This window comes from Mesocricetus auratus, unplaced genomic scaffold (genome assembly GCF_017639785.1).
Source record: "Mesocricetus auratus isolate SY011 unplaced genomic scaffold, BCM_Maur_2.0 Super-Scaffold_100010, whole genome shotgun sequence".
Lineage (NCBI taxonomy): Eukaryota > Metazoa > Chordata > Mammalia > Rodentia > Cricetidae > Mesocricetus > Mesocricetus auratus.
The window spans coordinates 36,655,446-36,680,285 of record NW_024429194.1 but is presented as its reverse complement, the minus strand read 5'-3'; the positions used below and the strand labels follow the sequence as shown (position 1 = coordinate 36,680,285).

The 24,840-nt window shown below is 41.5% G+C and overlaps 1 protein-coding gene across 13 annotated transcripts in view; it reads right to left on the bottom strand.

Moving 5' to 3' along the window:
- The window catches only part of Fn1 (fibronectin 1), a 66,536-nt gene that overhangs the window by 27,002 nt on the left and 14,694 nt on the right, over window positions 1-24,840 (bottom strand). For 7 of the 13 annotated variants that reach the window (XM_040753378.1, XM_005070516.4, XM_040753374.1 and 4 more), the window contains exons 12-25: window positions 24,171-24,314; window positions 19,550-19,671; window positions 16,960-17,137; window positions 16,581-16,757; window positions 15,638-15,766; window positions 15,339-15,428; window positions 14,456-14,650; window positions 13,290-13,562; window positions 11,851-12,117; window positions 7,944-8,038; window positions 6,551-6,719; window positions 5,746-5,832; window positions 1,867-2,055; window positions 333-605 (exon numbers count right to left, since the gene is read on the bottom strand). In XM_040753378.1, coding sequence (XP_040609312.1) covers window positions 333-605; window positions 1,867-2,055; window positions 5,746-5,832; window positions 6,551-6,719; window positions 7,944-8,038; window positions 11,851-12,117; window positions 13,290-13,562; window positions 14,456-14,650; window positions 15,339-15,428; window positions 15,638-15,766; window positions 16,581-16,757; window positions 16,960-17,137; window positions 19,550-19,671; window positions 24,171-24,314 — 2,388 coding nt within the window. The remainder of the gene's footprint in view (window positions 1-332; window positions 606-1,866; window positions 2,056-5,745; window positions 5,833-6,550; window positions 6,720-7,943; window positions 8,039-11,850; window positions 12,118-13,289; window positions 13,563-14,455; window positions 14,651-15,338; window positions 15,429-15,637; window positions 15,767-16,580; window positions 16,758-16,959; window positions 17,138-19,549; window positions 19,672-24,170; window positions 24,315-24,840) is intronic. The other 6 variants (XM_005070523.4, XM_005070517.4, XM_005070518.4 and 3 more) reach the window with 1 other exon arrangement.

Sequence of the window (24,840 nt, the reverse complement as noted above, 5' to 3'; positions counted from 1 at the left end):
ACCATAGAGCTTGGTATTCATTTTTTTTTAAACAACATTCATTTTTTTTTAAACAACACAAGGTCTACAAATTTTCCAGCTTTGTATTTTGTAGATCAGCTACCTAGATTTCCTTAGCTTTACCTCTGTTTGTAGTTTGAATGAAAGTGCATGAGGCTACTTATGTATGCTTTCATTCAATTAGGTTAAAGTATTCCTTATCCCTGAACTAGCCCCATCTTCATCTCTGTGGCCAATTTGGCTTCTCACTGGAAACATCCAGATTTAACCAGAGAGACTGAGCAGCATGCAACACCATCCATGTCTCAAACACAGAAGATTTCAAGATTCACCCGTTTGCTGTGTCAGTGTAGTAGGGGCACTCTCTCCGCCATTAATGAGAGTGATAACGCTGATGTCATAGTCAATGCCGGGTTCCAGCCCTGTAACTGTGTAGTATCCTACTGAGGAGTCCACAAAATCTTCAAAAATAGGGACACCTTCTCCTGTTGCAACTACTGTGATGCGGTACCCAATAATGGTGGAAGAGTTTAGCGGGGTCCACCTCAGGCCGATGGTTGAATCGGTTATATCAACAAAGCTTAGGTCAGTGAGCTGGGGCACCTCTATTGAGTTACAAAGCAAAGAGGAGGCAAAAGGAAAGTAGAGGCAAAAAATAAAGCAGTGTACATCAGGTGACCAGTAGTAAAATTGACAGAACGGTAAAGCAATGATGGTAATATGCAATGATGGTAATATGCAATGCGTCTCAGATCATTTGAAAAGACTTCCCAAACATCATGAAGAATTTGCTTCCCTGGGAGAATAAGGCAGGTTACCACATTCTTTTAGAGACTTTCTTGCATTTAGAAAATGTCCCTGAACAGTACAGTTTTAACTTAAGTGCTAAAAAAAATTGTAAACACATTTACAGTGTCAAAACTGTTCTCAGAACTTAGACATAATATCTACAAGAGATACCAGGCAATGTTGAGAGAAAAGAATCTAAAAGCTTTCGAAAGAAAATAAAATCTTACAAAGTAGGAGGACTAAAGAAAAAAAAACTGGCTGGTTAATTGATTAATTTTACATTTTCAATATTCATGACAGCATCGTGGCCATCATATTAACATTATGTTATGAAGGTGTCACTCAAAAGCCTGGTCATGCCAAGGCCAGCCAGCCCTAAGCCCATGGCTCTGCCAACATTTTAATTCATGTAATTTAATTAGTATTCATAAATGCATACCAAAATACTGCAGAGGGGAATAGCATGTGCCCAGTGCTTTCATTCTACCAAAGACTTGGGGCAAACAAGGAACCTATCCTTAGACAGGCCTTTGTGACGGTGTTTTTCAAAGAAAGACCTGCAGGACTGGCCTTTACTTCTTTTGTCTTTTTCACCCCGCTTCCAATCTTAAAAAGGATTTGAAGCTGCGAGATGAAGAATTGGATTGTCAACCAAGTGCATTTCTGTTTTCTAGATAACTGTTGGAGGTGGCTATGGACTGTAAAATCAGGCACAAATGTCCCAATGGGATGCATTTACCACATTACTTTTAGCCTGTCAGCACTGGATACAGACACACGACACTGTTTAGTAATCTTTCCATGTGAGCAAACAGTACAGAGTTAATGCCGTGGCTGCACTCGTCACATACCCTTGGCAACAAACAGCATCCCAGGGAAGCACAGATAGTGAAGCAGAGGCAACAGCAAAGCCTTCGTCCAAACAGTTGCTTTGGCTTCATGGTATTGGAGCGTGCACTGAGAGTTGGCATTAAATCCCAACTATATCTGACACACTCAGCTATCTGGGATTAAGATGCTAATACCCACTGCTACTGAAACTGTCACTCTGAGGATAACAGCTTATTTTTCTATTACCTGGGATGATGGTATCAGAGATAGGGGCACTTTCCTTGTCATTTTTGACAGCGTAAACACTGACATTGTACTCCAGGCCAGGATTCAGGTTTTCAAAAGTGCAGGAGCTCTGGTCGGCATGGACCACTTCTTCCAGAGTGCTTCCCTGCTGCCCACTTGGGGTTGTGGTTATTCTGTAGCCAGTAATGCCTGGAGCAAACAGAGAGGAAGTTACCATATACAACATTTATGTCCGGAGTATATTAAAACTATACACCAATGATGCACCCATAGAGGAACAGGTGGGAGAAAGAGACGGGGCAGTAACTTGTACCAACAGTCAGAAAGGAGGAATTTAGTTTTAATGTTCTCCAACTCATAGCAATTTATGATGTATTTCAAGATAACTAGGCAAGTCTGAGGGTCTCCAGCTCATAGAACTGAATGTTTGAGATGGAAACACTAAACTTGATCATTCTACATTGTATCCACTGAATGATCTTACAGTACCCCTACATACGTGCAAATGCGTTATTATAATATGGATTTATGGGACCTTTAACAAAGATGAGGCTATCTCAGAAAGAAGTGACGACCCGAGACTTCCCTATTTGCAAATTCCAGTCTCTTTCCACACTCCATTCTGAGTCTCCTTAATGGGTGACCTGCAGGAAAGCTGAAGAATAGTTTACTTCTTCTGGCTACTACGTGACTGATTTCCATCTAAGAACATTTCCCTCAGAGTATAAAGGTTTGGACCTATGGGACTCCCAGGAAGAGAACTGGGGGCGGTGAGGGGTGGAAAACAGAAGTATAGATGCTTATTCTTGAAAAGGAGTATTAAGCATAGACGACCTCAGAATTATGAAAATAGGGCAGTGAAGGTGCTGAGGGGAAGGAGAGATCAATCAACCTAGCTGTGGTCAGAGCTCTGCAGGTCCAGGCTGGAAGAAAGCATGACGATGTTGACTCAGTAAGGACAAGGAAATGAAGGTGTATCGTGTCGGTGGGGAGAAGGTGAACACTGAAGTGGTGTGTGCTGGGAAGCCGGATGGAAAATCACTAACACTTGGGGCATTCGCTTTACTACAGACCATCCGAATGGGCAGGCCAGTGAGACTAGAGATTAATGAGCCAGCTGCCCAGAAGCAAGGCACTTGTCAGCTTCGGGTTTCCAAGCCCCAGTAACTTATCTGCCACATCATACAATGCATTGCCACAGAGAAGGAAACTTCCTGTGAAATTCAGTCCGTTTCAAAGGGAGATTTAAAGGAACACTTTAAGCTAGTTTTATTTTGTGTGACTGTAAAACACACACATTTATAGGTAATCACTTGACACATCTACCAAAACAAGGGTAAAAACTGTGTAAGAAAATTTCATTCAGAAGGTAAGATATTTGCCATGTAACCATGAGGACCTGAGGTTCAGATCCCTAGAATCCACATAAAGCCAGACACCATAGCATGTGTCTGCAATCCATTGCTGCTATACAGAGCTGGGAAGTGGAGACAGGAGAGTTCCCAGATTCCTCCCACCTCACCCACCCATCCTCCTGCCCCTCCCCCTCATCTCAAACAAGATGGAAGGCAGTCATGTTCACTGAAGGTCAGCCTCTGAATTTCATACACACAATGCCACCTGAGCTTACACGGATGAAAATGCGTATAGACATGCATACATCATACAAAGGTACTTTCAAATTGTATGTACATATACATACATGTGTATATAATATATATACATACATAGATACAGAGCCAGTTTCATCTTGTTTTTGTTGAGGCAGGACCCACACTGTGACCTGGCCTAGCATTAAGACTCACTATAGGGCTGGAGAGATGGCTCAGAGGTTAAGAGCACCGACTGTTCTTCCAGAGGTCCTGAGTTCAATTCCCAGCAACCATATGGTGGCTCACAACCACCTTGAATGAGATCTGATGCCTTCTGTTGGCACACATGCAGAAGAATGTATACACAATAAATAAATAAAATATTTTTTAAAAAAAGACTCACTATAGCCTTGAACTCATGTTAAGCCTTCTGCCTCAGTCTTAGTGTTGGTGTGACAGTTTCACTTTTATAAAAATGTTATCAATACCAGTAAAATTAAAAACGTTAGATAATAAACTAGATATTTCTCCAATCAAGTACAGCTCCAATTGGTTTTCTTTCATTTAGAATGTTCTCAATAATGAGTATCATGATGTCTCAGCAACCGTCTCACCCATGCTCATTATTTAATCATAGAATTATATCTAAGTTTAACATTCTTGTGGTGCATTATGCTCCTTGAATAGTGTTATACTTTATACATCTTAGAATTTTACAGATACTTTTTATTACTATTAATCCTGCTTATTTTTGTTACAATTATTTAGTCTGTGTGTGCATGTGTGCGGACAAGCTGTACACCCCCATGGCATGTGTCTGGCAGTTCTCAAGTTCTACCACATGGGTCCTAGGGACTGACCTCAGTAAGGCTTGGCAGCAAGCCACTGGCCCTGATGAGCTCTATCTGACCCTCTCCCCTTTACCAAATCACATGTATCTATGTAGAGTGTATATGTGTGTACATGAATCATTGCATTCTTTTTTGTGTGCTTATGCACTGATACACATGTGCCATGACTTGCCCGTGGAGGTCACAGGGCAACTTCCAGGAGTCATTTCCTCCCTTCCATCATGTGAGTCCTGGGGACCAACTCAGACTTGGCAGCAAGAATCTTCACCCACTAAACCGCCTCACCAGTCCTAAATACATTTCAGTGTGTGTGAACCCGCTTACAGCTTCATTTGCTATCACTCCTCCCTGGAGAGAGCCCTGGAGTCAGGGTCTCTCGCTGAACTTGGAGCCAGGCTGGCAGTCAGCAAACCCCAGTAATCTTGCTTACTCCTTCCTTTCCCCACAACAAAGGGATTGCAGGTGCCCATGCAGCCGTGCCCAGCTTTCTGTGTAGGTGCTGGGGATGAACTCATGTCCTCAGGCTTGCCTGGCAAGTGCTATTACACACTTGAGCCTTCTCTCCAGCCCGCCTCTCTCACATTTTGTAGTGCAATTAATCACATACCCATAGGTTACACATCTGTGCACAGAACTGGGATGGATAAAACATCTGAAAATAACTGGGGTCTGTACTGTGTATACGCTTTCTTGTTATTGTTCCCTAAACAATCCAGGAGGACAACTACTTCCACAGCATTGGCAGCATATTAGGCTACAAGTATTCTACAGACGATATGGTACAGGAACAACCTGTGGGTTATATGCAAGCAAAAACACCATTTTATGTAAAGAGCTGAGCAGCTACAAATTTCAAAATTGCTGGGAATCGGGAGCCAGCCTCATTCAGATACCAAGGGATTTGTCAAACTCCAGTGAATAGTCTGAGATTTATGGTAACTCACACCAGAGAAATGATTTGCTATGTATGATGTTAGCTATTTGTTTGGGTTTCTTTTTAATTACATATTTTTTGTGCATTGGTGCTTTCCCTACACGTATGCCTGTGTGAGGATGTTAGATCTCCTGGAGCTGGAGTTACAGACAGTTGTGAGCTGCCTTGTGGGTACTGGGAATTGAACCCAGGAGCCAGTGCTTTCAACTGCTGAGCCATCTCTCCAACCTGTAATGTATTGAACAAAATCTTGGTTCCATCTAGTCCTCACAATTCTCTGCAGTGTAAACATTTGTCTTCTTCCCTACAGCCTCACACTTGATTGCTCTCATTCCTGTGACTTAAGAAAACACGCGAACATGTTTACATGTTGTGAACACCCTGTGTTTCATGAACTGCTGCATCACTCGTGGAGAGCTGAGAAGCTGGTTTCTCTTTTGCTCTGACTGGACTCTGCTGGAGAGCGCGTGTGCATGTACCCTCAGATCCCCACAAAGCTCACCTGGGGTGACACTCCTCTCCCAGGAGACCGTAAGCACTCCAGTGTCAGGGTTTGCCTCCAGGTGCAAGTTCGTTGGCGGAGACAAGGCTACATAGAGAAGAAAATTTAAAAGTTAAAGGGAACACGAAACATTTAGTTTATGAAATGTTTCCTTTACTGCCCGCTTTCTCTCCTTCCTTTTTTCCCTTCTCTTTAATCCCTTCCCTTTAGTAACATTAAAAATATAGACAGTAAAGTATAAAAACCACAGTTGTCCATGACTCCCTGATACAAGATTGGTTTTTTTTTAAGATTAATGCTATTATACCACTACTGACATTGCTTCATCTTGCCTGTTCGGAAGACTTTTGACATGGAAGGGACACTTTCAATGCTGTGGACTACATGACACCAGCTAAACCGACTACATCAAATTCTAAAGACACTAATGATTTAAATAGGGGATGGGCTCTTCCCCTTGTTTTGTTCAAATAAGCAAGCTGTGGCACTAGTATGAGAAGAATTAGAGGAATTTGTATCCTTTGTTTGAGGCAGGCCCTCACTGTGAAGCCCCAGTTGGCCTAGAACTCACTGTATAGACCAGGCTAGCCTCAAATTCTCTGATATCTGCCTCCTTCTACATCCCAAATTGCTGGGCTTAGAGGTGTGTATTATGACAACCAGCTCTTTGGCCTTCAACTTTTGGTGTAGGTGAGGCTGGCCTTGAACTCCCGATCCTCCTTCTTCACCTCCCAAGCACCAGGATTAAAGGCAGGTGCTGCCACGGCCTGCTTTGAGTCTTTGTAAATAGTTTCACAGTTCTTACGCGTCACAACTCTGTTGACAATTGGTGCATCCCTCTCCTGGCCATCTCTCAGGACCTGGATGGTGTAAGTATACTCTATGCCTGGTGTCAAGCCAGACACAACGATGCTTCCAGATTCTGAAGTCACTTCTCGGGGTGCTTCGCCTCCCTGGCTTGGTCGTACACCCAGCTGGATGGAGGAAAGCAAAGTCAACATGAAGGATGAATATTGCAGAACTCCCAAGAGGTTGACACAATGAGAACTCCCTTAAAAATCCACACTGTGCTTTTCATTGGATGGGTAACAAGTTGGGGGCTCACTTTAGTTATTCTGCAATTAACTGGAGAGTGTCTTCCTTTGGTACTAGGATCATTGATAATAGAAAGTTCCAAAGAGATGTCATTATAGTTCTTTGACAAAGAACCTTCTGGTACATACCAGCAGTACACAAGGAAGAAATCCCCTAGGCTCTCTCTTTAATGAGTTACTCACACTCAGTTAACTTTCTAGTTACCACCAGCCACTTTGACACTTGGAAATGAAAAACACATTCCCATGAAGAAGTGTGTTCATAACTTCAAAAGCCTAGGTAATATTATCAAACAGTATTTAACTCAAGAGAAATACTTTGTAGTTTCTGTGGCTTCTAAAATGCTGAATGACATTATTAAGGGAAACTAAAAAGGTGCATTGGCAGTCTTCATAAAGAGCTCCTCTGTTGGATTAGCATAGTCATCAATATGGCTATTTGCATACTAAAAAGTGAAGTGACCTTCGATCTATTTTTTTCTTCCTTTTAAACTATCAGGCTTTGATTCCCAGGCATAATAAACATTTCTTTTTTTCATTCTCTGAATGCCAAAGGATGGGATTCTTTAAAATATATTCATTTGTATTCATCGCTTCCCTGATATCATTACTTTAAAGAACATGACTCCAGATATCTAAGACGAAGACCTCAATTTTAACTCCTATTAAGAAATTCACCCACGGGGCTTTGAACACGTCTTAAGAAGAGACTGATTGGATAAAAATGTGATTTTGAAGTGACTCTGAGTTTAATTGATCTCCTCAAATTGGCTTTCGTAAGCTTCTTGACACCCATTTAGAGCAACACATCAAATGAAGTTTTCCTATATTTTTATTTTTAAAATGGAGTTCCCTGGGGGAAAGGACAGAAAACAAAACAAAACAACAAGCACTATAGTTCCATGCTAATGGTTTCTTCCTTTGCAAAACAGACCAAGAAAAAAGAAAGTGCAGCCAAGGCTTTGCTCTCACAAGGCCCTGGAGTATAATTATAGGGCTTAACAAAACCCAAGGCTCCAGAACGTGGCTGTGGCTGTTTTCTCCATAGGCAATAGCATGGGAAGGTACCTTGGGCTGCCTCATGAGAGACCTCATGTGACTCACCTTGAAGCCAATTCTTGGAGCGGGGGTCCAGGTGATCACGATGGTCGTATCCGTCACCTCGGTGTTGTAAGGTGGAATGGAGCGCGTAGGCTGCACTGTAAAGTAACCAACATGAAGTTCAAAACCGTAGGCTCATAGGTGTTGGCCAGGACTGCAGATGAACAAACATTTTAACCAACTTTGGTCTAACCAGCAAGTAGACAGAGACTGGAGCCTGGGTTCCTTTATCAACTAAGACATAAACAGCACTGCTTCATAATCACTAACATGTAACACCAAGTCACCCTGGTAACAATGGGGGTGGGGGTTGGGGTGTGTGTGATTCTGCAACTCCAACATTGTTCTGGGGGCTTGAATTTCTGGCAAGGACCTGTCACTCATGAGTAACACAACGGGCTAGGTGACCAAAAATAAGTCCCTTTCCATTTCTTGGTTTTTATGATCTGCCATCTTTTCATCAGCATCAAATCCCTTATAAAACATGCAACTGCTCGCTGCAAACTAGTAGTCATTTTCTTTCTGTATACTTATGAACAAAGAGGAAACTACAGGTGTAATCTAAGGGTAGCTTCGTGCCGAATTATTTCACAATAGTGGAAAATCACTTTTAGATGCAATCAGAAATCCTGACACTACATGTTCCAAAGATCCATCCCTCAAACATGCGATGGATGCTACAGGCATTTGGTACCTAACAACTGGAAGCAAGAATTACAATGAAAGTTTGCTTAGTATTCTCTTCCAACTCCACTCCACCTCCAGCCCCAAACACGATGGAAATGTTTTCAGCTTTCACTCAACTCAGCTCCATATTTTTTTGTATGACATAAGAATTCAGGGCCAATATTATAATTCTTCCATGTTTATCTTCTCAGCTTGGATTTATTGTCTCATTTTTAATGTTTATTTAAAAATGTGAAGTGGAAGGAAAAGTCAAATATGAATGCACCGACTTAAGGAGAGAATGCTGTAACGACTGAACTGAAGTATTGCATTTACGGCCCACTGCTACAGTAGGCGGCTCAAAGTATGTTATTTTGATGGCATTTAAGGTAATTCGGGTTGGTGACCTGAAATCATGCCCAGGTTGCCTGCTGCCAACTGTTCGAAAATGCCTGAGCCAGTCCTGGGTGACCATTTGTAACTGCTCACAAGAAATAATATAGAAAGAATAATCCCTTCCAAGCACTGAGGAAGCAAATATAGACAGATCTCTGAGTTCAAGGTCAGCCTGGTCTACAAAGCAGAACAGCTAGAACTATACAGACAAACCCTGTCTGGAAAAACAGAAAAAACAAACCAAAGTGAACAAACAAAATCAATTCAGAATGGCCAATTTCTTTCACCTGGACTAGGCATTTTCTATCCTAGAGTCAGGCAGCTAAATCTACCTACGTTTGAGATGATACTGTCTTGCCCAGGCAGACCATTATAGGAAAATCACTAAACCACAAACCCACAAACTGATGTCAAACAAAGGATGCTCCTGTAAGTATTAATTATGGGTTCTGGCAGGGACTGTTAGGTGAGGAACAATCTGGCTCTTGAGAAATAAAAATACACCCTCAATACAGGAGAAGGCTGGGTTATTCTCCCAAGAAATAGCTTATTCTCCCTACGTATCTCATGATTGCTCTTAAGAATTTAACATGAGATGCAGAACTCAGAAAGTTACTAAAAGTTCTCAGAGTTACTAAAGCTCCCAAAACTCAAGTTCCTAGGCCCTGCTGCTGTTTATAGCCACAGACCATTTGTGGTTCAAATGGACTTGGGTAACCCCTTCTTTACATTGGTTGATTTAAGTCTGAGTCTATGTGAGTTGGTTTTTTGTACTATTTTTTCTTCAATTACTCATCTACTCAAGCATTTTGGGAAAGTACACTATGTACAATGAAGTATGTTAATTAATTTTTGGCTAACACAAACTTTACTACTATTACACCCAGAAGCCATCTATTAAGAGGCTATGTGCACTGACATCTCCAAACTGAGTCACTTGAAGGACATCTTTTTTAAAAATGGGTATTTGCAAGAAAAACAGGCATTAACTTCATGAGAGTGGATCTTAGACTGTGTCAAAACCAGGCAACATGAAATAGCAAAAATTTAAAATCAATTCTCTTGCAAACTATTAGCAAATTCATTTGCCTGTGACTAACAAAGCCATAAGAAAAAGCCTTCATTGCTCAAACTCATGTATACTTGCAAGACAGTTTGTAGTCAACTATAGGTTACTGTGGGGGACAGGTGACAGGGAATCTTCTTTGAGAAATTCCATAGTAATTTACAAACTAAGTTTTTCTAGATTATTTATTTATTTGTTTATTTGGGCAGGGTCTCTCTACATAGTCCTGATTTTTCTGGATCTCGCTAATGTAGACCATGCTGGCCTTGAACTCATAGAGATCTATCTACTGAATGCTGGAGTTAAAGGCGTGTGACACCACACCTGGCTTAGATTACATTTTAATGCTTTTGAGAAGCCATGTTTTAAAAGCAATGAAGACTTGCTGAAAACTCCTGGGAAGTTGTGAACTAGGGGTTCACAGCAATAAATGGCAAAAGCATGCTTGTGTGAGGTGCTCCCATAACTCAAAATGTCAAGTAGAAAATAATAAGCAAATGTTTCGAAAGAAACAGACTCGTAATTCTTTGTCATGTAAATGGAGTATACTTAGTAGGAAAACAGCTTATGAATACAGGCCTTTATTGGGATGTAGCTAAATAAGAGACTTAAGGCCATTTCCTCTAAAATGTTGAGGAAAAGGTAGCCATGGCCAAAAAATGTTTATATTGTTTATATTTTTTTTCTCCTCTGTGGAATTTACAGTTTAGGGAAGAGGAAGGAAGCCAGGTCTCAGCTCTGTGAAGTTCTGTAGCCTGCAGCAGTCCAGGCGCTCAAAGAAATAATTTGCTTAACCTCTCATTCTATTTGCAGATGTCCATTCAATCCCTGGGTGTTTTTTTGTTTACATAAATGACTATCATTTGATGTCCAGAATAGTATGATACTGATTATATTCTGATTACATTCAGAATGTATTTAGTCAATATTTTTCTTTTTTGCTGTGTATGCATGTATGTGTGTTCTACAGGAGTGTGTGAGGAAGTCACAGATCAACATCAAGGAACTTATTCTATCAGTCTCCACCGTGTCTGTGTGTGTGTGTGTGTGTGTGTGTGTGTGAGAGAGAGAGAGAGAGACAGAGAGACAGAGACAGAGACAGAGACAGAGAGACAGAGACAGAGAGACAGAGAGAGAGAAAGAGAGAGGAGAGACAGTGTCTCTCTACAAAGTCCTGACTACCCTGGAACTCGCCATGTACACCAGGCTGCCTCGAACTCAGAGAACAACCTGCCTTTGCCTCCCCGTCCTGAGTGCTAAGATGAAAGGCATGTGCCACCACACCTGGTAGATTTTGAGAACCTGGAGTTACTGACTAGCAAGGCTGACTGTATACCTCTCCAGATCCTCTTGTCTCTGTTTCCCAAAGCTAGGATTACAAGTATGCACCACTGCATCTGACTTTTTATGACTGTGCTGGGGAACCAAACTCGGGTCCTCACATGTAAGCAGCATGCGCTTTATCTACTGAGCCCTCCTGTCTCACAGAGTTGTTAACCCAGGAGAACAGAAGGAACTTGGAAAATTCCTGCAAATTCACACACTGCTTCCTCCAGCCAGAAAATCTGGACTCAAAACATTTATCAGCCAGAGTATAAAGGCCATGGGCTGTGATGCCTATTCTGACGAACAAACATCAATAGAGCAGCCAGTCTACGGGGTACACATAAATGATGCACTATGGTTTTTAAATTAACTTCTAAAGAGTGGGAGGATGGGAAAAGTCAATACAGTTAAGAACACGCAGCTCCACCAAAGAAAGGCATTTGGATGTCAACTTACGGGTAGTGAAGACTCCGGTGGCTTTGGGGCTCTGTTGGTTGCCTTTCACAGCCACCAGGGTCACTGTGTACTCAGATCCAGGCTGCAGATTTCTCAGGGGATACTTGGCGGCTGAGGGTCCCACATTATACTGCTTGGTCTGGCCCCCTCGAGTCGGACCCACTGTCAGCCGGTAGCCCGCTATCCGGGCCCGAGGTGGGGTCCAGGTCACCAAAACAGTTCTGTCATTTTCGTTGATAAACTGGAGGTTGGTGGGTGCATCGAGTTCTGGAAAAAAAAGGTGAAATGTGTCAAAAAGTGCTTGGATAATGATTATCACGCTGAAATCCTTTATTAAATAATAGTCCATGTTTTCACCCGAGGTTGACACTAGAGTCAGAGCCACATCCCTGGAAACCGAGGCTCTTGAGAACTCGGGTTGATGCAGAATCTCCCCCGAGAAGACTAATTTTCCCAGCAAGATTTACCCACCACCCTTGGAAATTATAGTTAAACTATAGTGACAGTTTTGTTTTGTTTTGTTTTTTAAAGCAAAGCAAACACTTTGCAAACCCCACAATTTGCTTTATGCCAGAAAGTTTAAGGGAGGGAGAGTGAGTCCAACAGACTCAGGACAAGGAAAGCTTGGTACCTACTGCAGGCAATATGCTAATCCTCTGATTGCAACTAAAACAGACATGCAGGACCCCAGTCTCAGGGTGGGATGGTGGGGAACTTTTACCACCAGAAAGAATCACATAGATTGCCACTTTTCTTTTTGAGGATGCTAGCTGGGTTTCCCTTGGGAGGTTAAAACATCTTTTAGGAACTTTCCAGAGACAGTCGAGTATAATAAGAGAGCATGAGCTTTGGAACCCAAGGGGCAGTTTAGAGACACTTTTGTCACTTCCTAGACACAGGGCTGAAAAGGACCTTAAGATTCTTCCCATAGCCAAGAGAAGTGACATTCTCCTTTGCACATTTCAATAAAGACAGAAGACCTAATAAGATTTTGCTGGTGAAGAACCTGAACAGATAACTTGGTGCCCACTATCACGAAATGCTTAGGATTTATTATTTAAATGATTAACTCACTGTGGTGCTAGAGATAGGTCCTGCAACTGCATCTCCATGTCTTCATTAGCAAAGAAAACCTTTCCTAATTCTCTTAAATGCTCTCCCTCATACATCCCGGCTGTATGCACGTGGGAAGTGCTGTGCATGTTAGATGTGGCATGCATGTTGGATGTGGTAGGCACGTGGGAAGTAGTATGCATGTTGGAGTTAGCGTCCTCAGGACCCTAGTTTCATTCCACCTTCAACATTCCTTCCAGCTGGACATTTCATTACTGCTAAGCTGAGAGCCCGGGAGTGAGTAGCATGTTGTAGAGGATAGTATAACTGAGGGTGTAGAGCTTGGAGGCGGGGCAAAAAGACAGACAGGAAGGAGCAGGACATACTGGTGGTCTGTTGTGCGGTCAGAGGCTTGCTTTCCCTGCCTTGGTTCACAGCATAGACGCTGAATTGGTATGTGACCCCAGGGGTCAGCCCGGTGATTTCAGCAAAGGTGTTCCTGCTGACAGGCAGCCTCTGCCCGTGTTCCCCAGGCAGGTTGACAGGGAGGACATCAACACGGTAGCCAGTCACCAGACTATCAGGAGGTGTCCACATGATGGTGACTTTCACATCTGTCACTTCCACAAACTGGAGTTCCCGGGGAGGGGGAACCTTATCTAGTAGACAAGAGAAATGTGTCATTCAAAATTCCCACCGTAGGTTGTTGCTGAAAGTCAACACCATGAACAACTGAGGCATTTCTTAGACCCATTCGTTCCTGGCCAATAGAGGGTTTGCCATCTTAACCAAAAAATAGACTTATTTTATGGGTAGATAGATATTCATGGTTAGTCTAACTGCTGTTGGAATCTTTATCTATTATCTATAGATAGGCATTAGTTTATAGCATAAAAGCAAGAAGTTAAAATAAATACACAAAAATTAAAATGCCTTCACTTTAAGAAACCTAAAGAAAAACTGGTGCATTTGTTTAACTGGCTCACTTTATGGTAGTTAAGAGAACAGATTAAGTCCTTCTTAGGTGTCTTAGGAAACATGAGATATTGCCAGTTTTTAACCAGAAAGCTTAATAGTTGTCTTTGGTAAGTTCCTTCCTAGTGTTGACATTTCAGTATTTAGGTCAGTAGTACTCAGTCTGTAGGCGGCAACCCCTTTCGGGTGGAACAACCCTTTCACAGGGTCACCTACGACCACCAGAAAATGCAAATATTTATGATTCATAACAGCAGCAAAATTAGTTATGAATTAGCAACAAAAATAATTTTAGGTTGGGATTACCACCACATGAGTAACTGTCTTAAAGGGTCTCAGCTTTAGGAAGATTGAGAACTGCTGATTAAGGTGATGGGAATGTTGAAACTGAAGACAGAGAAAAAAGTGGCTCATTCTCAGGGACCTGTCACTCACGTGACTTACATCTCAGTCCTCCCTGGAGGCTAAGGGAATGAATATAATCCATGTAGGCTTTATCTTCCTCTGCAAGGTTAGAGCAGCTGTCTGGTCAGTCCTAAAAGGTCAGACAGCAGGAGAGGTGGTATTTTGAAGTTACCAGATCGTGGGGTGCCGGTAGTCTCTTGTTGAATGAACACAGGCGTGCTCTCTTGGTTTTCCTCCACTGCATAGATGGTGATGTTGTACTGCACACCGGGCTGTAGGTCACTGAGGGTGACGGAGTTGGCGGTTTCAGGAAGGTTGAGTTCTGTGCTGCTGCCTTCTACTGACGGTGAATAGACGATTCTGTACCCTGCAGGTTTAGGAGAAAAGTGTCTAGATATATAGACTCCTGAAGCCAAGGCTAGACAATATATCTCTCCTTTCTAATGGCTCTCTGCAAGATTCTTTCAGGGTTATCATTTCCTATGACAATGACTGACAAGCAGAGATAAGAACAGTGATACAAATTCTTTAACAATAAATATCCTTGAAGACAGAAATGCTTAATAAATGCCAATTAGTGAAGCCACTAGGTGAGATAGCATGCCAATTTCTCTTCTTGGAGCTGTGGATGGGGAGGCAACTAATGACATAGCCTGAGCACTGGCTGCACCTTTTGGGACCTTCACTGATAAAGGCGAAACAGCAACTCAGCCTCTTCAACCGTGAACACAAGGTTTGCAGGAGCAATCTACCTCTGCAAGCCCTGGAAACTGCTTCAGTGAGCCACAGGGCTGGCTTCACGGGTCATATGTGCATGTGTCAGGGGTGATAAATGAATTTGAGGGAAAACAATTCATAATGAAATAACCCTGGAAGATTTGAAGTGGACACAACACACACACATACCACACACCACACACACACACACACACACACACACACACACACAAACATCTAATCACTTAAATGGGAGACTTAAAGGTGATGCCAATGTAGTCAGAATTTTCTCCTTCCACATCTATATATCCAAGCTAAACACCAAAGCCAAAGATGACCTGTGATGGGTGCCTGGGGTCTGCTCCACCGAACGACAATTGATGTGTCATCAACCTGGTCCACAGTAGGGTCTGGAGGGGCATCAGGTGCTGACAGAAGAAGAAGCCAGTCAGTATCCCTATAAGCCCATGCTTTATAGTAAAATTAAAACATCTCTAAAAAGTTCTTTTTAGTGTCTTGTAATGTACGCTAGCCTGGAACAGCCTCCTCCTCCCAAACCTGGCATTGCACATATGTATCGAATCACCCACCACACCCTACATCAAAAGTCTTTGAACGTGGTTTAGTGCACACATACCCGTCGTCTGGGATGTAGACAGGATCAAGCTCTGCTTTCCCTCTTCAGATATCTGATAGACATTGACGATGTACTTCCTGCCTGGGAGCAGGTCAGGGATGTTCACAGAAGTGGCCGTGCTTGGAAGATCTTTGAAATAAAGGGAAAGGTTAGTGGCCGGAGCAAACCCACCTTCGATGGCTTCTAGGGAACTCTATATCCATGGGAGAAAGACTAGGAGCAAACTAGTGAATAGCCTGCAGTTCCCAACGTATGTTCTTTTCATTTTCTATTTCTCCTCCTAAAGATATATAATTTTTAATAACCGCTTTTGATTTTTTTTTGTAAACACAGCTGTTGTTAGAAATGAGGGTAATAGCCATGGGTAGAAGGATGATGGGATGGGGTTGGAAGGTAGATCATTTTTTGATCTGGGTCCCATTCCCACAAGTATGTCCAGTGTCTTTTTAATATTACATTTATTGGGGGCGGGGGAGTCTGTTATGCATGCCACAGCACACGTGGTGGGGGACTGGAAGTCAAATAACTTGTGCGACTCAACCCTCTCCTTCCACCCAGGGACTGAACCCAGGTTGTCAGGTTGGTGAGCGAGGGCCTTTATTCACTGAACCATCTCAATGACACAAGTAAGCTTTTTAAAAGCTCCCTGATCACTGGGATATTTAAAAAGCATACAGGATGGTAACTATACATGCCTAAAAGATAACATTGCCAGCTGCAAGTCTCATTCTCGTCCCTTATGAGGACAAATGAAAAATAAATAGCACCAGAGACAAGTGAGGTGCTCAGGGAACCCTGGCCTGGTCAGAGAGGACCACCCCTCTCCTTGCTTTAATGTTGGGGAGTGTCCTCAGTCTGAACCGTGGAGTAGTTCCAGAGACCAAAATTCTTCCCAGCCAAGTAGCTATCGACTTGCACTGAGTCAGTCACACATTCTACTCACCAAGGTACTGTGGCTCGTCTCCCTCCTCGCTCAGCTCATACTCCACCCGGAATCCTGACACAGTGTCGGAAGCTGAGACCCATGAGACCACAAAGCTGCTGGCCGTGATTTCAGTCACAGACTCAGAAGTTGCCACAACGGGAGAAAAGGGCGCAGTCTCTCCTGTCACCGTGTTGCCTAGGGGAAGGGGGAATGCAAGCCAGTTTGAGTATCTAGAATGCTTACCCTCTCTGTGCTGGGAGGATGTTAAAAGGAAAACGCAGGTGTCATTCGCAAAAGGATGCAGCCGAGAAAGAGAGAACTTTCTGCGGGGACTCTGCGTCTGAGCAACGGACACAGCCCCAAGGATGGCACAGCCCCATGGATGCTGGATACATACTGGTCACAGGCGTGCTGGCACTGGTGGTGAAGTCAAAACGTGTCACTTCTTTGTGCCCATACTGCTGGAAGCTGATGAGCTGACCCTCATAGATCACACCTGGGGTCAGGCCTTTGATGGTATAGGAATTGAGGTGGCCTGGAATGGTGGCTTCCTTCCAGCGGCCCACAGAGGTTTTCTGGCAATTTAAAAAGAATACATGGCACAAGTGTGGGTGATGATAAACATTCCAAGGTGGTGGCCTGTAATCTTCAAAGACGGTTATAGCTTAGAGCTCCATTTTGGGAGAAAATGGTGGGAAACACAATTCAGAGAGGCCTCTACTGAGTTTGCTGACGTTAATTAATTACTGGGCCAGGTAGCTTATCATGTGGCCAGGGTGTTTTGCTTGTTCCTCCCACTAATCATCTTCATCTCCCTGCCAGAAGTGACCAGCATCACTGCTCCCACTTTACAGGCGGAGAAACAGTTAAATGATGTTGTTCAGAGTTACATAGTTCTGCTGAATACCTTCCCAATGGTCAATTATTGGATAACTTAATACTAGCATCCTCAATTCAGCCTCTCACAGTTTTTCCAGTAAGCCCATTTCTTATCAACCTGTTATCTATCAACCTTCAGAGAAAGATCCATTTCTCTCTGAAGTGAGAAAAGGCCGCACACTCTGTCTTTCAACTTGGTGGGGTACAGTTCAAGTGTCTTGTTTTACAGACACTGCAAAGGATAATATTGCTTTGACTCAGATCCTGAGGCCATAACAAACAAGATTCAACTTGTCTGGTTGTGTGACTCATCCTTGGAAATGAACAACCCATCAGGAGCGGTTAGCCAACTTTGGGAAAGACTGCAGAAGAATATAATTCAGTTTATTTAATCTTTTCCCTCCGGTTTACATTCTTATATCCTGTCCAACTTCATTAATATGTCATGGACCGCAAAACTCATTGCAATAGATTGTGTGGAGGAAAAAAAAAAAAACACCCGGACTTCAAACAAGAAGGCCTTTTAAGTGTAAATATTCTAAAGCGGTTTAAATATCAAATACATGTTCAATGCCCAGAGATTTTTTAAAAAAATGCTATCCAATCAAGTTTGTACATACTTCAAATGTTCTAGTGCCAGTTTATGTTTTGAAGATAAATGAAAGTGAGCCAAGTACTCTTTAAATTTAAGTTTTAGCTCAAATATGCTGAAATTGGAATTAGCCATTATGTTAGCTTAGAAATTAGGGGAAAAAATAACTCTTATACAGTGTAAGCATTCTTGGTCATCAGAAGAAAATATCAGAATGTAAACTCTCAAATTGCCTACATAAAAACAAAAAAACAAAAACATCAGGAATTCTTTGTTAAAATTTCCAAGAGAACTATGGGTATGGCTCAGTTGATAGTGTTTGCCTGGTATGGCCAAAGGCCTGAGTTCAACTTCTGGCACCACATAAAGAGAGGGAGATGAACCACTCTAAGCACTCAACAGGCAGAGGCAGTTCAAGATGTTCAGCTATATAGGAATATGAAACACGTCTTGGCCTAATGAGACATATCTCAAAAGAAAACACAGCAAAACCCAAACAAAAAATACTCAAAGAATTGAATCAAATGTGAAGATCTTTCAACTCAATACATATTTCGTGCCTATCTGTCAATGTCCCTTTTATAGTGCCTTTGTACAAACACTTCAGAGTTAAGTTCAAAGTAAACAAAAATGGTGGTAAAGTGAAAAGATGAAGGAGATGGGAGATACTGAAGAGGAAAACAAAACCCACTGCTTAATTGACATTGCCAGATGTTAAGTTGGTGGCTGACTACTTAAGACTCCGAACAACACGGTGCAAGTGAAGAAAAAGAGTGATCTCAACAACATGGGCTGTACCCAAAGAGTTTAAATTCAGCTGCATGATTTGATGTCACGAGTCAAATGTTTTGTATTGTCTTGGATTATTTACACTTGGACAGATTTGATTTGAGAAAGTATATTTTTCTCCTTTCTAAAATAGTGTTTTTCAAATTATGTCAGGAACTTTGGAGAGGGCACGTCTAGAGGAAAAGAGACATCAAAATTTAATAGACTAATAACCTCCTTAGAATGGTTTCAGCATCTAGATGGCTAGAAAACTCTAGAGTTCATTTCCTTCCAGGAACCAACTATAATCCTTTCCCTGCACTCCTTTCTCTCATTACCTCATTCCCTTCTGTCTAATAACTTTACAGGACCAAAGTCCAGTTGAATTTAGTCAAAAGAACGACATTCATTCAGCTGGTCTTCAAACTCTGGAAATAATTTGAAAATGCAATCTTAACCTTTAATGGAGTTGCAAAGCATACCAAAATTTCATTGAATAAGAAGCATTACGACTTCTAAGACCTTCCTAACACAAAGACCTAATTTCTTCTGGGCATCCAAAGGAACCTAAAATCGACATGCTGATTCTAGTAACCACAGATTGGCTAGACACCAAGAAAATACAAATACTGTCTGACAAGGGATCAGATCTGTTGACTCAGAAGCAGAAACAAACCCACAGAGCACCACATCCCAACCCAGAAAGGTCAGGAGTCCCACAGCCCGAGCCTTCTGAGCTAATACTCACAGGTCTCCACCTAAGAATGTACTTGGTGATGTGAGAAGGCTCCGGTGCATTCCACTGAATGGGGTGGGAATTGGGTTGGCTGGGCGTCTCTGTGATAATCACTTGGACAGGACCAGTTGTGCCTGAAATGAAAACGTGTGATTTCTTCACCATATCTGTTCTTAAAGTTTCCTATACATGGATGTCCATCCTTAAAGACTATTGACTTCTCAGGAAATATGGGCATAATGAAAATGACTACATTTAGCTAAACCTTTTACATATTGACATTAGAAACAGGTCTGATTCTACCTGGTAATTATTGCCTTTTCCATAAGAAACACAATTAGATTTTTTCCCTAATAAAGGAAACAAAAACTATTCCACTATCTCACAGATTGCTTTCAAATAAGAATTGAGAAACAATTGTGAAATTTCCATAACATGAATAATGTAGTTCAGAATGCAGACGTCATATGCTGATTTTACTCAGGCTCGTCTAAGACAAACTGACTCGTGGAGGCTTTCAGCACAGATGGATCTATTAAGAAGGAAGAACATTCCCAAGGCCGTATGACATGACGGAAAGCAAACATTTCTAAATAGGGTTGAATCCTGGACAAACAGACAAAGGTAATAATTAAAGACCAGGGTTCGTTCCCCCATCCAGCTAAGCCTTCTCTCCATTTGGACAAAGAGATCTAGTTTCCTTTTACTTAAGAACTATATATACTCTAAGATCACTGTGGGTTAAATTGTTAAGAGATCACATTTTTTGTTTTGTTTTTTAAAGGAATTACCAAGTGAAATAACATTTAGAAGCATATATTGAAAATTCAGTATTTTCACATCTTGATATGACTGTTACTAACAAAATTTAGGACGGATTCAGTTCTTTCATATAAAAAAAGGCAAAACAAGAGAAGGGAATCATTTTTAATATAGTAGATTCCATTCAGGATAATAATGAAATTTTGTTAAAAAATGTTTACAGAATGGAAATTTAACTTCTCAGTTCTCTGTTCTTTGTTGGTCAAAGGTCATCTGTACAAAGTCTTTATAAAAACTTTAAGGTAAGAATTTCTCACTGGCATTCTGTGAAACAGACAAAGTTCTACATGTTATTAAAGTACTCTACACTATTAGCAGTTTTCTAAATGTTCTTGGGAAATAATATATTGACTTTTAGTTTTAATTATGAGGTTAGCTTCTAAATTCTTTGAAAACAGTTTTCTTTAGAAGAACCAATATGTAACTTACATACTTGTGTGACCTCCAAAACTTTTAGAATAACCTATTCACTTCCACACTGGGAATAACTCAGTTTGTTGAAGACTAACGAATATTCATTGAATCTTAATTTTACTCAATGCCACAGGAGAATGTCAAGAGTCACATGTAAAATTCTCGGCTTTGCATCCTAAAGAGGCATAAGCTCCACACATCACACAGGTTGATCACTCATTCAAATTAATAAACGTCATTTCCATGGCCTTCTGGAATCATCCCTTCTATGCATGAAGAGACTTGCAAACACATACTAAAAAACAAATTTTCAAACACTGTTTAAAGAAGTTCCACAGAAATCAGTAAAAAGAGACGTTTGACCATATATGAGTTGTGGCAATTTGCATAAAGTTGTTAAATACTGATCTTTTAGAGTAATTTCACTATAATCTCTCGGGTAGAGAGGCATTTCACGTGCATTTTATTCAGTGTGTCAGTAGTGAATTTGAAGTGGGAAAATATGTGGTGATTAAGTCTCCCAGATAAGTAAGCCTATTAAGACAATACAAATGACATTTACTGCCCACTAAAATCATACTCGTATGCACAAGCATGATAGGAGGAAGACGAGAAAGGGAGGGAAAGAAAGATGGTTGCCATGGTTACTCCAAGTGAAGCAGCGCTACCGAAGCTTCGGTTTCCTTTCTCGGATTTCTAGCACAGGCCTGGAATTCTAGTATTTTGAATTTTAATCTAATTTCTAAAATGCCCTTGTGGGCGAGATATCTATATGAGACTACAGGTGCTGGCAGAGGACAGAAAAGTGAGATCTGTACTGTCCATTGTGAGTGCTTGGAATCAAACTGATCTGCACGAAGAGTCATGTACTCTTGACCACTGAGTTATCCTGCTCTCCAGCCCTGTAAACTCATGACCTGGGTCACCTTTAAGGGACTGCCCTCAACAGCAAGTGAGATTCAGAGCATTTTGTGCAGGAATGAAAAAGAAAATGTCTGAGTTATTTTTTTAGGTCAATTAAATTCCTGCTCATCCCTACAATGTACACTACCACATATGATTAGAGACGGGAAAGTTAAGAGCCTGGCTGTCATTTATACTATTTAGATGGAAATGTTTTTATAATCCTTCTGATACTGGTAAGTTTTTCCAATGGACTTTTCTGGCCATCTACGAGAAATTCCCACTGTGAACTCTTCACTCGTAGGATGGCATGTTATGCACTTTGAAAATAAGGTCAGAATGAGTGATTTCCGATAATGGTGACCCTGGAGAAGTTAAACATTCATGATTTTTTTTTTACTGGAACCATTTTTTCTCTACTTAATTTGCTGAGAGCTATGCTTTTCTGGTTGCTTATTGACAAACCAAATTCCTCTTATCTTTGTTAGTTTGAACAACTCTACCCACTCAGTAGGAAGAGCAAACAGGTCAAGGCTCAGACACAATCTTTCAACCACCTGTGGGTTTTTTTTTTTAAAATGATTCCTACACTCTTGGAGCCTCACTGGCCAGGCATGAGCCACTGAGCAAAGCCGACAGGGAGATAAGCTCTGAGGTCGAGCACTCATCTCCGCACCCTGAAATCTCTTCTGTGTTCAATGGGCTTTTGATGTTGCCCCTTTTAGAGACTAGGTACAAAGTCAGCAGGTCTAACTCCAACTAGGTGAATCTTTCACATCCAACTGGGCTACCTCAATGCTGGCGGGACGACTATGTGGGTGGCCTTATTTTCAAAGAAAAGGTCTCAAAAGGAAACAAATTTCAAAAAATTGCCCTGCCAAAACCAACCGAAAAAACAAAATTAAGCTATTCTTGGCTTGTATCTTTTAAACATTCAACCCTCCTAAGTACGTATTTTCTGAATGTATAGTATATTTGTAATCAGATCTTACGCTGTATTAAACTGACCAGGTACATAGTAAAGCACGCTTGTAATTCCAGCATTTAGGAGACGGAGTTCAAGATTCTCGTTGGCTACATAATAAGTTTGAAGCAACCCTGGACTGGATGAGACTCAAAATGCAAAAACAAAGCAATGACATTAAATTTTTAAAAATGTTAAGAGACTCAAACCTAAATCCAACAAGAAATACGTGCTAAGAGACAGGTCACTCTGAGCCACAAAACTGTGCAAGCAGTCAGTCACCTGTCCTAACGCTGACAAAAGGGCTGGGCAGAGGAGGATGCTGCAGGCTCATAAGAACAGCGCACGGGTGCTGGAGTGGCCTTCGGGATAGCTTCCTGGTAGTGTGAAGCACAGGAAGGCATTTTACCAGTGAGTAAGCTAGTTCTCTTTGCACAGATGAGAAGAAAGAATGAAGCTAACTAGTGTCTCTCACAGCACACTCAGACCTAGGACCCAAAGCTTGCTCACATGCTAGCTCTGCCTTTGGCTCCCATGATGGTGACTCCCTTATGCAGATTAATTTAACCTGAACTCCTGTGGAGCTATCTTATTATTATAATTTCTATTACATGCAGATTGTTATCTCACCCCACATCTTTCTGGATTCAGGCCACGTTTCATGTCTAAAATTAGTGCCAGCAAGATGGCTGGAGACGTGAGTTCCCAGAAGTCGTATAAAGAAAGGTGAAGAGAGGACTTCACAAAGTTGTCTCTGACCTTCACCTGCGTGCCATGGCACACTGCCTTTGCCACACATACTCAGAGGACATAATAAACTAAACTAAATAAATAATCAGTGGCTATCTAGGAGACTTTGCTGAAATGGTCCATATCATAAATTCAATGTCTCATCATAGTCATTCAATGATTTTTAAATATGTTTTCCCCAAAACATATTTAAGAATGGTATGACAACAAAACAGTAATAAGTATTTTGGGGTACTTGAACTGTGTGGGTGGCGTCGACCAAGTTACTCAGCTCTTGGCTCCAGATACTTGGCTCCACATTGCATCTCATAAACAAATGAAATTTAACATATGAAGGGTTAAAGATGGCAGGGAACAAATTCATAGCTCTTACTGTACTTCCTAGCCTCCGTTTACGTGACTTCTCCTTATGAAACAAAATGAAAAATTCCTTTTCACTTCCGGAGTACTTTATGGTTTCTATTTACACACACACACACACACACACACACACACACACACACACACACACACACAAAGAGAGAGAGAGAGAGAGAAAGAGAGGGATGAGATAAAATTAACTGCAATGTTTTCACCAATGGATTACTCTACAGTGTAGATGATAGCATATACTTTTTCATAGCCTCTGATGAAGGGTGAAAAAAGGAAAATAAATAAAAAATACTGAAGATTAAAATGAAAAAAGATGGCATAGAGAAAGTCCTTCAATTTGGGCTTAGTAAGGGCTGGTGCTGTCATGTTATCATGACCACAGGTCATGTCAGTCTCAGACCTGCTTACCTGCGTATGTCTGCAGAGGTTGACAATGCCACTCCCCAATACCACGACCATAGCAGTAGCACTGGTATCTGACACCATGCACAAACTTCTCCCAGGAATCACCAATCTGGTAAAATGTCCGGCTCTCTGAGTCTTGGCACTGGTCTGGAATATATGCAAGGAAAAGATTAAAACAGCCCTAGACAACGTCATTGTAGTGTGATAGAGTATATTCTTAAAATATTAATAAAAACTTGTAATTCTTACAAATACAGTTAAAATAATAGTTGTACATGTACGGGTGTATGTGGTATTGGGTATGCGCGTGATGTGTGCACATGTGCATGTGAGTGTACGAGCGCACGTGTGTGTGTGTGTGTGTGTGTGTGTGTGTGTGTATGTGTGTGTGTCTGTGTAGCCATTTCCTCAACTCCAAAATAATATCTTGTTCAAATAATTTACCTTACAGGAAAACTACTAGTAAAATCTAAAATGTGCATATTGGAATATATTCATAATCTGAATATTAATTGAAAAATTAGATGTCAATTTAAAATTTTAAATTAGGCCGGGCGTTGGTGGTGCACGCCTTTAATCCCAGCACTTGGGAGGCGGAGGCAAGCAGATCTCTCTGAGTTTGAGGCCAGCCTGGTGTACTGAGTGAGTTCCAGGACAGGCTCTGAAACAATAC